This window comes from Anolis sagrei, chromosome 6 (assembly GCF_037176765.1).
Source record: "Anolis sagrei isolate rAnoSag1 chromosome 6, rAnoSag1.mat, whole genome shotgun sequence".
Classification (NCBI taxonomy): domain Eukaryota; kingdom Metazoa; phylum Chordata; class Lepidosauria; order Squamata; family Dactyloidae; genus Anolis; species Anolis sagrei.
Genome location: NC_090026.1, coordinates 51,879,133 through 51,894,240, shown reverse-complemented (window position 1 = coordinate 51,894,240; position 15,108 = coordinate 51,879,133). Strand labels below are relative to the sequence as shown.

Sequence of the window (15,108 nt, the reverse complement as noted above, 5' to 3'; positions counted from 1 at the left end):
TATTGGTCAGGTTGGCTAGAGTTGATGGGAACTCAGTTTATCAACACTTCACACTTATATTTTTTTGGCACTGGCGATGGCATTTTCAGACTACCACCCCGGAGGACTACCTCCTGGGTGGCCCCATGGCTTAATTGCTACCACTACTGAAAAAATGGCAGTGGCGGACAACAGTAGGAACCCCATCTTTCCATTAGAAAAGATGGATCAAGCCATCGTAAACAGGTTTCCTCCTGCCTGATGAGGCAGGGGGGAAGCAGCAACGGTGTGGGGAGCAGGGCGACAGGTTCCCATGCCCCCTGCGCGAGTGTCACTGGGACACAGCAAGACACCTCCATTCTGTTAGCACATGTGACAGAGTTAAAAAGCACAGGTTGTCCAATCCATCCCTATCATTACTCATGACTTTTGTGATATATTTATTTTGATATTCCCAAAACCAGGCCTTGAGATTAATGTTTTCTTTAAAGGATATGGGAGTTTAAAGGCATTTTTTTTCACCAGAGAAATACCACAGATAAATTTGCATTGCATCTTCTCCCATGTAAACAATCTAGGGCCATATTTCTAAAGAATTCTGCCTCTTTCTGCATCTCTATATCTGAAAGGGGGTGCTTGCAACTTCCAAAAAGTCAACAGTTCCTTGCCAAACCTATGCCAATATTCACAGAAGAACATGTTGGTTAAATTCCTGATCATCCTTACAACTTTGGATGAAAGCTCTAGACATCATCATATGCCAAAGACATCACTTGTACTTGCTCAGTCTTGGAAGGGTGCTTCCCAATCATGGGGTTGCAGATATTGTTGGAGTGTATGTCCCAGTTACTCAAGATAAAAAAGCCAACTGTTCCTGATTCTGAGGGTTACAGATTAACAAAATCTAGGAACCCATAGATTGGAAACACTGGGTCTAGAGCACCATGGATTGGAAAGGTCTGCATATTGTTTTATCGTTTGCCTTCATGTTGCTTCCAAATTATGGTGACCAAAAAGGCAAACCTAACATTTATAGGTTACAAAACTATGGAGATTGCATGTGAAACACTAACTCTTTTCTTCCTCCTCATCTGGAACTTGTGAAAAGCTCTCATTTTTTAGTGTGTTCACCTATTGTGGGTCACAAATTTGTATGTTTCTTCTTAATGTGAAGGCTATACTTAATAGAACTCACTTCGTCTGATCCAGTGCGGTAGATGAGCAAATCAAAGGGGATGGCAGCCACCATGTCAATGAGAAACCAGCCCTTGAAGTAGTGGATGGCAATCTTGGCTGGATGGCTTACTACCTCATCATTGATATTGACATAAGTGGTGCGGAAGTTGATGATGATGTCAACAATAAACATGATGTCCACAATGAGGTCAATGATGTAGAGTGGGTCACATGTATAGTTGCATTCGGAGAGCTTCTCCTCTTGCTCTTCATTGAGCAGGAAGGCGGCTGAATAGGGTGTGAAGACAGCTGTATAGATGACCAGCAACAGAATGAGCCAATCCCATACTGCCTTGAATGGACTGTAGTGCAAGATGGTCCATCGGTGGATGCGTGGTGCCTGCAGTTTGTATTCGGGGAGTACATCAGCTCCCAGTGAGAGGACCTGGGAAGGAAATAAACACCGATTAATGATACATATTAGGCCTGGGTAACAACGCAAAAATTTGTTTCTAAAATCGATTTGTATTTGGGGTTTTTTTTTGTTTCGATATTTAAAATAATTACAAAATTTTCCCTTAAAAAAGTTCGGTATTTACGAAATTTCGTTAATATTTACAAAACATTTTGTAAAAATGGCGCCCTTTTTTCCCAATATTTTTTCAATATTTTTTAAATTTAATTATTAATTTAGTAGAATAGGGAGGAGAAATTATTATTAAGGAGGGAAGGCAGGCACTCACTCTGGCGGGCCCTCAAGCGCTGCCGCCGAGTCGGGCCCGGCTCCTCCGAAGCAATGCGAAATTGGGAGAAGGGCTCCCCAAAGGCCATCTAGCTCAGCCCTCCGCTAAGGAATTGGGAGAATGAAGCACACCCACCGCAAAGGTGAGGAAGGAGGGACGGGCCGCCTTCCCGCTGAGGGTCGCTCGCCCTCTCGCTCGCTTGCTCAGCCGGCGCCTTCCCCGCCCTCTCCTCCTCCTCCTCCTCTTTCAGGCTCTGACTGGCTAAGGAGAGGAGAGAGAGGAGAGCTCCCAGCAAGCATCTAGCCAAGCCATCTTACGTATTTCCGAAATGGACGGAAATACAAAATTTTTTGGCGCATGCCGTTTCGATATTTAAAAACACTTCCGGGTTTAAAAATAAGTTTTGTAATTGTTTTGTAATTGCTAAAATTAACGAATATTTAACGAATTACAAAATTAACGAACGAAACCGCCCAGGCCTAATACATATAGTTTGGAGAGATGTGAGTGTAGGATTTGGCAGCTGAAATGAACACAGAAGCTGAACAATTTACATAAAACTAATACTTGCATCACAGTACAATATGTATGTTTTGCACAAACGAAGTTTCGCAATTTAGAATGTTACTTATTAATCTTGTCAAGAATAAGGAAGAGGATTTATTAATCTTTAAGGTACTATAAGACATACCCAGATAACAGTATAGAAAGTGAAACAGAGAAGTGAAACAGTATTAAAGTTCCAAGAAGGGATTGCTTCATTAGTATTTGCGATTTTCAAAATCTTATTTTTCATGCTATATACTTAGCCTTTTTATAGAAGAGAAGTCTCATTAAAATGGACCAAGTATAGAAAACAAATGATTGCATAGTAGACACTATGGTTCCCGAAATGCTTATCTAACACTTGAGTCATCAATACCTTTCTTTTTTTTTCATTTTGGAACTCTAGGGAAAGGATCAACATCTTGATTAAATATAACACAAGTACTTCAAAACCTGCTCAGGAACACCATCACCCTTTTCAAATGAGTTGTGCCAGTCTTCTGACCCCCACGATCCTGGAATTCACGCAAGAATAATGTCACTGTTATCCAATTTTCTTCCACGAGGAAACTCAAAAGCTTAAGAATAAAAAGCTAGGAGCCAGTCCTGCAGTATTCTGGAAAATACTAGGAGCCAGTCCTGCAGTGTTCTGGAAAATATTCACACCAATTGCAATTACTTTATTTATTTATCTATTTATCTATTTATATAATTATCCTTACTATGCCACAGTTCCCAGTGTTAGGATTCATGAAATTCTTATCAAATCGTTTATTATACAAGCCCAAGGCCATGACAAAAAGGTACAGGGCCAACAATCACTACATTTCAATGTCTAGAGCACCATTATGAAATTAAGGAATCTGGTTCATACCCAGCACCACACAGAATATATGAACTCACTCCAAGTGCAAAACAAAATACAGCATAGACCTCATAACCTCTGAGGATGCCTGCCATAGATGCAGATGAAACGTCAGGAGAGAATGCTTCTGGAACATGGTCATACAGCTCAAAAAACTTACAACAACCCAAAATACAGCATGACACCCATTTATACAGGGGAAATATTTCTGAACTTTCTATGGGCATGTGAAAGTTCAGATAATAGCAAACTCTACTGGAAATATACCATAGAATCACCTTGGATGATCTATAAAATGATGTAGAAAAGTCAATATGGAAGCCATACTGTACCTGTTGAGACCTCCCACATCCTAGTCAGCTTCTCCATCCAGATGTCTTACAACTTTGACTATATATGGTTGAAATGCCTTGGGTTACATTCAGAATGCATAGGAACATCTCCTCCCCCCAAATACGGCAGCAAGAAGTAAACAATGTTTACACACTTGCAGATAATACATTTGTATTGGAAAACTGTGTGAAAGAAACACTATTTGCAAAGGAGCCATGTGGAAAACAAGGAACAATTTGAGGGAATGTTAAATAGGCAGCACAGTGCCCTGGCTTGTAGTTCAGTGGGGAAAAAGAAAGGCAAGGGGAACTATAGATTGGCAATTAACTATAATTTGTCTCAGATGTTTAAACTTAATATAAGAAAGCAGATAAAAGATATTGCACAAAATTTAGTCAGATGGGCGAATTTAAACTGTATTTAAAGATGGGTGAGTTTGTTGTTGTTGTTCATTTGTTCAGTCGTCTCCGACTCTTCGTGACCTCATGGACCAGCCCACGCCAGAGCTACCTGTCGGCCGTCACCACCCTCAGCTCCTTCAAGGTCAGTCCAGTCACTTCAAGGATGCCATCCATCCATCTTGCCCTTGGTCGGCCCCTCTTCCTTTTGCCTTCCACTTTCCCCAGCATAATTGTCTTCTCTAGGCTTTGCTGTCTCCTCATGATGTGGCCAAAGTACTTCAACTTTGTCTCTAGTATCCTTCCCTCCAGTGAGCAGCCGGGCTTTATTTCCTGGAGGATGGACTGGTTGGATCTTCTCGCACTCCAGGGCACTCTCAGAACTTTCCTCCAACACCACAGCTCAAAAGCATCTATCTTCCTTCGCTCAGCCTTCCCTAAGGTCCAGCTCTCACATCCGTAGGTGACTACAGGGAATACCATGGCTTTGACTAGGCGGATCTTTGTTGCCAGTCTGATGTCTCTACTCTTTACTATTTTATTGAGACTGGACATTGCTCTCCTCCCAAGAAGTAAGCATCTTCTGATTTCCTGGCCAAAGTCTGCATCTGCAGTAATCTTTGCGCCTAGAAAGTTTATTGTATAACTTAAATATGAACAAAATGAAGATTATACTTATGATTGTTTATGCTATATAATCAGCCTCCAGTATCCACAGCAGATTGGTTCCAGGATCCCTAAAAATACCAAATTCTGAGAATGCTCAAATCACTTGCACAGCAGCTCTCACCTCTTTCTCAGCTATGTGGCTAAGCTCTTCTCACAGGACTTGCAACTTCAGAAGAAGCATCACGTGGTACTGGGCCGAGGGTGGGTGGGCATGGGAATTATGAGTGACAGGGGTAAATATATATGGAGCTGCACACTCTAAGGCACCCTCCTCATCTTAGTTTGCCTTGGGTCCTGACCCTGGAACATCTGCTCATCAAACAGGAGTCTATAGATGGACAATCCCTGTATGTTGCCTGGCACCAGCTCTTCTTTCCTCAGCCTCCTTCTACCTTTCCTGCTGGGCAGATGGGTCTGAGCCCTCATCAGCCTTGTCCAGTGGCTGAAAGTGACATGAATGCATGCATGAGCTCCCTGCAGTATTACCCACAGAGCAACCGTCTGACTATCAAAACTCTAGAGTTTTGTTTTTTTTAGTTTTTTTCAAATCCACTTTAAATCCAGTTTGTGCCTCCTGCAGAATTCTGGGGCTTGTAGTTTAGGGAGGGCCCTTTAAACAGCTCAGCCAGACAAGTCCTGGGCCTCACTAAACTACAAATGCCAGAATTCTGTAGGCACAAACTGGATTTAAACTGGATCCATGCTTTCCCACCTGTCCTGCTTTCCAACTGACCCGCCCTGATTCCACCACAATCACAATTCAGGACATAAGATACATGTTTAGAAATACCGGTATTTCCAAGATAATTTTTATTAATATTATATTTATATATACCACACTTTATCTCCCCAAAGGGGACATTTTCCCCCAAGAAAAAAGTTTATTTTCCCCAAGAAAAAGTTTGTTAAAATTGTATTAAATGCCTCAGATAGGAAAAAAAGCATTTTCACTTCCAAACCAGAGGAACATTGTATGTTCAGCCAGGACTGGGATCAAAGTAAGAGTACATTATTTTGCAGATAGCATTTCAGCCTTCTGCTTATACCTACATTTTCTAAAACTAAATGTTTTTGACCAATGTGGGTTTTTTCCCCCTACTTTTCTGTTTTTATTTTCCTGCTTTTGTTACACTGATTGGACTATTACTGTATGCATCTAAGAACCCCTTTGAATGTCCATAAAAACATTTTGCACAAAAATACTATGTGCAAAAGACCTGCTGTATCCTGACAAAAGCCTCTGACATTGTCTACACTGGCTTGGTGCTGAAGTCTCAGGGACAGGAATGATTACAAGATGGCCTTCTTTTTTGCTTAATCCTTGTTTAAGCAACAAGGTCTAGTGTGTTCCTGTGACTTTTGTTATGGCCCACATTCGTCGCACAGAGGTATCAATCAATTCGTATGGAAGGCCAAGTGGAATTAGAAAGGCCTGTAATTAAATTAACAGACCCACAAGGCAGAGATTCTATGATTCAGCAATTAGGGATGTTTTGACCCTGCAAGTTCTGGATCAGGAAGGTAGTCTCTGCACTGACCCATCTGAGCATCTCTGTGCATCCACAGACAGACAGCATGGTCATTGTGTGTTGAGAAATGATAGAATGTCAAACTCTAAATATGGTGTTGCCCATCTTTAAGAGTCTCAATTCTCCAGCAAGGCATTGTCAAACTGAAAGATTATATCAGGGTAACAACAGTATGGCCCTCTAGATATAATTAGTATGTACTTTCCAGCATTCCTCACTATTGGCTATGCAGGCTAAGGCTGAAGAGAACTGCAACCCAACAATATATTGTGGCCTACATGATTCCTGTCCTTGGGCTTTATGAATGATTTCTCAGCCACCAGCTTTTGCTTGAACAAATTATGAATTCTATGAGAGCTGTCCAAGGTGCTGAAGGTCTTGTCTTTTTGCAACTCTTTTTTCTAGAACAATATTCTTGGTTAGCTAGATTGCTACACAGACTTTTCTGGCGGGTCTCTTTGACCAACCTCCCCTAGTGTGGGTTTGCCTTGCTAGGAGATCCTCTGGTTCTACTTTAATCTAATGGGAAAGAGCAGAAAGGTGTCATAACTTTCTGCATGTTGAGACTTAAACTGCCCTGAGTTTCCTGCCATGTTTCAAAGTGGTCCTCATCTTCAGCCATTCATTGAATGATAAAGTTATACCTAAGGAAGGCTGAGCAAAGGAAGATCGATGCTTTTGAGCTGTGGTGCTGGAGGAAAGTTCTGAGAGTGCCTTGGCCTGCGAGAAGATCCATCCAGTCCATCCTCCAGGAAATAAAGCCCGACTGCTCACTGGAGAGAAGGATACTAGAGACAAAGTTGAAGTACTTTGGCCACATCATGAGGAGACAGCAAAGCCTAGAGAAGACAATTATGCTGGGGAAAGTAGAAGGTAAAAGGAAGAGAGGCCGACCAAGGGCAAGATGGATGGATGGCATCCTTGAAGTGACTGGACTGACCTTGAAGGAGCTGGGGATGGTGACGGCCGACAGGGAGCTCTGGCATGGGCTGGTTCATGAGGTTACCAAGAGTCGGAGACGACTGAATGAATGAACAACAAACAAGCTGTTCATGGCCAGGTCTCTTAGGATTGCTAGCATCCTTGTTCCAAAAAGATATTCACAGTGCTTCTATTGGCAATGAAATGTGTTTTGCAAACATTTCCTGGCTCTCAATAATAATTTCAAAACAACTAGGTATTCAAAGCCATTATGATGAGATACAGTTTGAGGAGGCACAACCTACATGGGCATAACAACAGGGTCAGGCCAGTTCCTTCTTCTCCAAACCCTTACTACACTCAACCCTGGAGGCATAGGCTTCAAACAGTGTAGAGCAGTGGTTCTCAACCTGTGAGTCCCCAGGTGTTTTGGCCTACAACTCCCAGAAATCCCAGCCGTTTACCAGTTGTTAGGATTTCTGGGAGTTGAAGGCCAAAATGTCTGTTGTTTGTTATATTGTTGTAATATTGTTGTTTTATGTGATTGTTATATTTTATATCCCATGTTTTTACTCTGTGTGACTAGGCTTGGCCCCATGTAAGCCACCCTGAGTCTCTTCAGGGAGATGGGGGCGGGGTATAAAAATAAAGTTATTCTTATAAAGTTATTATCTGGGGACCCACAGGTTGAAAACCACTGGTGTAGAGGAAGTAGGTGATAGACTGAAAACATCTGGAGGAAAATGTTTTCAAAAAGTTCCTCTCTGTAAGCAAGGCAAGGAAAGCAAGGAATAGCTATGGTTCAACCCCCAAAGAAAATTATAACACCCACTGAAATTCCACACATGGCCAGACAAGATTGATTTCAAATCTGCATTAGAATACTATTTAAAATAAAAGGAATTTGAGCCTCCCACATGACAACTGTTAATAATTTGGACTCTACAAATTCCTGTACTACAGATGTGCTTGCTAGCTCAGAACATTACATATTCCCTGCTAGAATAATGATCTATGGATCTTATCTACTGACTAAAAGTGTCTGGTGGTATATATACATTTCAAAGAACTCAAAAGGATACAGACCCTTTGCGAACTCCCACTCTCTCAGCATAATTTTAAATATTTTTTTTCATGGCAGTCTCTTTAAGATATTAACTACAGTTTGTTTAGTGAGTCACATACTGGTTTCAAGTGGATTCATGAACAATATTTGCTTTCCACTTATTCTTAAAGCTTAATCTGCGATTTCTTGTGTCTCAGTGCAAACAGCACAAATTTACGAGAAGTGGATGAGACACATTTGTAATGCTAGCCAAAGGAGCTACATCTATCAGACATGCAGTAGCTTTTACCCTTTTAACCTTTTTATTAAAACACATGGCTGAACTAGATGACCTTTGAAGTCTCTTCTATTACTGTGATTCAAAGACAAATGTGTGGCCAATGAAGATGAGTGTTACCCATCTAGTTCTCTACAGTAAAACTCTGTGTCATATTCTCTGTCTATGAATCTGAACACTGTACATCTTGTTACTATAGCCCATAACTACTGATAAATCTGTCATTCTCTGCAAATTTATTTAGTATCATTGAGAGCCTTTTACGTCAGTGACCATTAAAACATTAATCAGCAATGCTGCTGAACAAGGGCATGAATATTAATAAGGTTTGCTTCACTTTAAGCCTGCTACCTACTGAAATCAGAATTTTATGTTTATTTCAGCTTATCGGTATCTGGCATTTGGGGCTCATATATAGCCTTTCAGTTTCTTGTCCAAGCTTCTTGCATTTGCACTTCATCAGTTTTCTTTCTGTGAAACAGGCACTGGAGCAAAAAAAATGAACTTGCTCTCTCCTCGGTGTTTTGGCCATGTTACAGCTCTTTTACTCCAAGGGAGAAAACCATGTATCCATTCATCTGTTGTTGGACTACAACTCCCAGCATTCCTCAATATTAGCTATGTTGTCTAGGGCTGATGGGAGTTGTAATAATTGTGACCGGAGCTCATGGAGCTCTTGATAGTAAACAACAACAGCAGTAGTAGTGGCAACCAAAGATAAAACAATGAGAACAAGAACAACAATCTTAATCATTTCCCCATTGGGAAATTGATGTTTTACAATATTATGAGAGGTCACACCGACCATTTTGTAAGAACATGCAAGGCTCCACATGCCAAAGCCTCTGAACAACAAACCTATACCAACACATGATTATGTCAAGGGATGGTCTACTGAACTGCACTATTAAACAATCCATAATTTGGGGGGGGGGGGTCAGGCATAAATGTTAATTTATAAAATGTGATAGTTGAATGATGAAGAATGCAGACTGCAGTTTTTACTAGCAAAGAATAGGATGGACCCCAAATTCTGAACCCCCATTAGTAGTGGTGGCTGTAGCAGCACATAAAATTAGTTAGATGATGTAGCAACCTACCCAAGCCAGCCAATCTCATTTTATGCTGGACTACAATTCCCACAATTGCTTGTCAATATGACCATTGGGATGCATGGAATACATGGGAGAGAGCTGCAATCCAGAAGTTTTGAACTACAATACCCACCATTCTCCAGCAAGTAGGTCAATACCCAGACTATTTGAAGGTAATGCACATAACATCTAAAAGGTGCCAAGTTTGAGAATGTATAAAATTGTATTTTGCAGTCCCACTACCTGGGTCAGGCTCATATTCCATATATAAAAGTGAGATGGCCTCTTTCTCTTTCAGCACATATATGCACACACACACACACAAAATATATAAGCAGGAAACATTGGACTACAAAGGGCATTTGGGAGCTTGGTGGAGATTAATCAAAACCAATCAATCACTGATTCCTGGAATGAGAGGAAAGCACCAATCAGGACATAAGAAACCAATTACGTGGCTCTTGGGGGAGGGCTCAGGGAGTAGGAAAAAGTGACTGCAATGCAATTTTTTTCCAAGAGACAGTGAGAAGGTTGAGTGCACCGGTTCCATGACAAATGGAAATGAGATGATGCCCCCCAAGAGGTCTGGGAGGCTGGACAACAAATCCAAGGAAGCGATCAACATCCCCAGAATATACATCATAAAGACACTGGCAGAGAAAACACAGAGACTTTTTTTTCTATGTTTGATAGAAAAGTTTTTGTGTCTTGTAGAATATTTTCTATTTCCCACTCCCAATGCTGCATAATAACTATTGAGTTCTATAACCCATTTAAGCCTTCCATAAGGATCTCCACAGTGACCAGAAACCTGCCAAATTCCTATCAGGAGACTAATCTTTCATTTTACTCGGTGCAACTGTAAAAATTTAATCAAATAATCTGGATAGCCTTGGTAGCAATCTCTCTGGGCTGAAAATGCTGCTGCTTAATGCCAGGTTGGTAAATGGCAAAATAGCTGCCATTCAGAACTTGATCCTGGATGAGCATGCCAACCTGGCATGTATTACACAGACCTGGCTGGACGAGACTGAGGGAGTCAATCTCTCTCAGCTCTGCCCACCAGGATTCTCTGTGCAGCAGCAGGTGAGGCCTGGGGGGCAGGGAGGTGGAGTTGCAATGATCTATTGGGAAAACAACCCCCTGACCAGGCACCCTACCCCTAAGTCTACAGGGTTTTAGTGTGTTTACCTAATGGTAGGGAGCTGGGACAGAATAGAGATCCTGTAGGTGTACCATACACTCCACCGCTCTACAGTCTCCCTTCCTGAGCTAGCCAGTATGGTCTGGGGATTGGTGTTGGAGTTTCCACGGCTCACAGTACTGGGGGACTTCAGCATCCATGCTGAAACTTCCCTGCCAGTAGTGGCTCAGGACTTCATGTCTGCCATGACAACCATGGGTCTGTCCCAATTGGTATCTGGCCCCACACATGCTGCTGGACACACTGACCTTATATTTTGTACAGAGGGTGGGAATGCTGATCTGAGAATGGAGGAGCTCTCTGTGGTTCCATTGTTGTGGACAGATCTCTACCTGATCAGGTTTAGACTGGCTGGAACTCACAACCTCTACAGGGGTAGGGAACCCATTGAGATGGTCCACCCCAGATAGATGGCTCTTGGGGAAATTCCTGCTACCAGAACAGGTGATTCTGTTGAAACTCTGGTAGATCTCTTGAAAGGGGAAATGACCAGGGCTGTGGACACAATTGCGCTGAAGTGTCCTTTCTCACAAAGTGGAGTTGACAGTAATAAAACATGTGAAACAAGGACTAGAGCGACAGTGGCAGAGAACTCAGAGTGATTCTGACCGAAAAGAAGCAAAGATGTATCTAAAAATCTATGGTGGGGCAATAAAAGCAGCAAAAAGAGCATTTTATACAAATACTATTGCTGCAGCGCAAAATTGTTCAGCAGATCTATTTCAGGAACTTAGAGGCCTAGTCCAGCCTGGCCCAAAAGAGAATGTTGACCATACAACAGCACACTGTGAGGAGCTTTCCGACCATTTTGCAGATAAGATCACTCGGATTCACTCTAACTTAGATGCCACAGTTGATACAGCTCCGGTGGATGTAACCTTGGCACCTGCTTATCCTGTGTTGAGGGATACTTTCCATTTGTGCAGCCTGAGGATGTGGACAGGATTCTTGGAGAGGTGAGAGCCACCACATGTGCTCTATACCCTTGCCTTTCCTGGCTCATAAAACAAACCAGAGGAGGACTGGAGGAGAAAACAGGCTGGAAGCAGAATGGCTCCACAGAGCCCCTAACTATCACCCCATGGGCTCCACAGAGCACAGTCTGAGAACGCCTGCTCTAGGGTAAAACCAACCTGAGAAATGATTTTGATCAGGAATAAATGGCACAAAATGAAAACTGATTAAGAAGCCCTTCCCCATGATACACTTCGGCTTTAACTATAGCTTTAAAAAAAAAGAGGGGAACTCTCTCATAAAACAATCATCTGGAGAATACTGTCAAGGTCTCTACACTAAGTACACAAAAGTGAATGACATCTATCCATAAAAAATGAAATTGCTTTCCTTTAAAAAAAAACTTCCCCTTATATTCTTCACTGACATTTTCATTGATACAGATATGCAAGCTATCATAAACAGAAAGGTTCAAGATTTCCTGCAATAAGCAATTACTATGAAGTGGTGTAATACAACAATCCAACTCCTCGTTTGTTCTCTACCTATGCACCTCTTTGTACCTCTAGGATCCTTGCTATCATTAATATTTGTCTCAGATTCAGTTAGTTATCCAGTCTTTCTTGAAAAATACTAGGTATTTGCATATCCTTTCCTTCTTAATTGTCAGACTTTAATGACAGAAAGCTAAAGATTTCCAGTAACAACCAATATTTCTAAATGTATACAGTCCCCTCATTGCATATACAGAATTATAATTTTTGCTTTAAAAATCTATTTCAGGTATTGAATATAATCATTCTTTCTAAACAATCTACAATCTGGAAGAGCTGAATGGAAGGGGCATCCAGGACAGTGGTGTTCAAAATGATGGTCCCTGGACTGGTGCTGACCTGTGAGTTATTGGCTGCTAGTTCTACAAACAAAGGAAAAAAATTGTAGCTAATGAGCACAAATATGGTACTTGGCTTTACCACATTAGAAACCTGGTTCCCCACATCAGAAAGCCTGAGAAGCACTGATCTGGAAGATTTTTGCTAAGAAAATCTAAGCCAACACATTCTCACTTAAGCTTCTTGCTTCCCCAGCTAAAAGAGACATCTAAATTTGACAAAATTCATGACTGAAGAACTGAAACAAGCAAGGCATTTTTGGGATGGCACAGGATAACCTAGAAGGCTAGATTGTGGTCTCTACATCAAATACTACGTAATACAAAATTCTTACCCCATTCTCTTATTCGTACCCTTCAGAAGGGCAGAATATCCTAAAACTGCATCTTTCTCTCCCAAAGAAGTCATCTTGTCTTGAAGTTAACCACGTGTAACTCTCTCTCTATGCCCTGAGACTGTTGTGGAACATGTCTCTGAATAGAATACAAGTTGTGCATGTTTTCCCCTTCAAAAATATTGCACCATTTATTTGCAATAGTCTTTTTCAAATTTCTGGTTCATTCACAATACTTTCAAAATAGACAATACATCTACAAGACTCTGTAAGCAGATTCCATTAGCAGAGGATGCCCAATATTGCAATATTGGTTTTCATGGCCAAAATTCAGCCAAGACCGAGAGGCATGCAAGACAGGAAAAAAAGATGGATGGGGCAGTCTACCAAGCAACCCTGGGTATGCGAAATGGTGTCTACTCAGAGTTTACTAAAGTCAGTCAAAGCACTTCCTTCTCTTTTCTGAATAAAATAAAATAAAACTCCATACAAAAGACAAAAGAACTGAATTCTTGATCATCTTCTAATGTTTGCCTGAGATCTGACATGTTAGATCTCATGTCCTTATCCATGCCACAAAAGGAACCCAACTAACGAAGGTTTAGAAAGAATTAGAGAAGATGGTCTTACTGGGGCTTTTAAAAGATTCAGCCTTCCTTTTCTGAAACACTATTTATCCTGTCAGAGGAAAAGGTGAATTTTAAACCATAACACACACCCCACCTGCACTTCTCCAACCCTTTCCTCCCATCACTCACCGGTTTCAGCTTGAGTTTCAGACTCATTTCTATCTCAGTGTTGAAAGTAAGTGCTGCCTGTGTGATCAAGGGAGCCAGACTCAGGGAGGGGAGAGGGGAGTGGTGTCGTGCTCCCCAGCCTAGGCAGTGGGTTGCTTACATCACTCCCTGGAGTGGTGGGGAAGAGCTGTGATCATGCTCAGAAATACACTACATGTACCGTTCCCTGATGTAGAAGGGTTGAAGTTACAAGTTTTGTGACATTTTTGGAAACATCTTTAATACCAGAATCTTGATTTCTTTTCTCCATATCATTCTAAATCTCAAAATCCTGTGCGAGTTTGATCCAGACTATTTCCTTACCTCTGCAAAAGAATACACTTGAAAAAAAATTAAGAACCTCATAAGCATTTTGCAAGAAAGAGCCATAAATAGATCTACAAACTGCTAATCTCTTCATTTAACAATGTTAGGTGTATTTTATACATTGATGTTAGAACAATGTTCTAGAAAGCATCTTTTAGCAGCCAAACAGCATCTCAAGATGGGGAGGCAATGTAGAATGATAAATTTTTGGTCTTTGCTGTGGCTGACATTTCTTGTGCTTCTGTCTATACGTATTTTCTTTCTTCTTCTAGAAGAGGATGGGCGAAGTGTGGCCTCCAGATGTTTCTGAATTGAATTCCCTTGCCAGCATGCCAAGGCTGAATAAATCTGGGAATTGTAGTCTAACAATATACACAGAGCTGCACTTTCCTCTTTTCTATTCTAGACTTTTCAGCTCCACTTTGAGATGGACCAAACACTTCCTAATTTTGGTACAACCCAAATCCATAGCCCAGAGCATTAGAAACTTGCCAATTCCAGTTGCATAACCAGAATTTCACTGTTATTTTATTTATTTATTTCGTATCAAAAGTATTGCATAAATTAGTATAAAACTGATAAAATGGAAGGAGCGTAGGCGGCCAAATATCTTTTGACCAAAAATGGGTAACAGCAACGGCACTGTCTGTAGCCTGCAACAATTCTTCCTCTGTACATGAGGCAGGTCATAGTGGACAAGCATACAGATGCGGAGTTGTCTGTTCTGCTCCACTGTCACACAAGGTGTGGGATTCTTTTAGGTAGTGCCATTTTGCCAAGTTGTCTTTTGATCTGCCCACTTCACTTCTGAGTCTGTTGACATGTATCAGCATAGTTTTTCAAACACAGAAGTTTGAGCAAAGCAACATTTCCTATACATTACAAGATGCACAGAAGCACTTGTATGCCATGGACTGGGGAGTGAAGAGGGAAAGTCAGTGGGTGACCATATGGCACAAATGAGGCCTGTCAATGTCAAAGAAAAAAGTTTGCTTTGACTAGAAAGTGCTCCTTGTGTTTTCAA

The 15,108-nt window shown here is 41.3% G+C and overlaps 1 protein-coding gene across 2 annotated transcripts in view; it reads right to left on the bottom strand.

The window, feature by feature from the left end:
* Positions 1–15,108, bottom strand: part of KCNH6 (potassium voltage-gated channel subfamily H member 6) — a 152,595-nt gene that overhangs the window by 34,386 nt on the left and 103,101 nt on the right. For both annotated transcript variants that reach the window (XM_060781315.2, XM_060781316.2), the window contains one exon: positions 1,175–1,600. In XM_060781315.2, the coding sequence (XP_060637298.2) occupies positions 1,175–1,600 (426 nt within the window). The remainder of the gene's footprint in view (positions 1–1,174; positions 1,601–15,108) is intronic.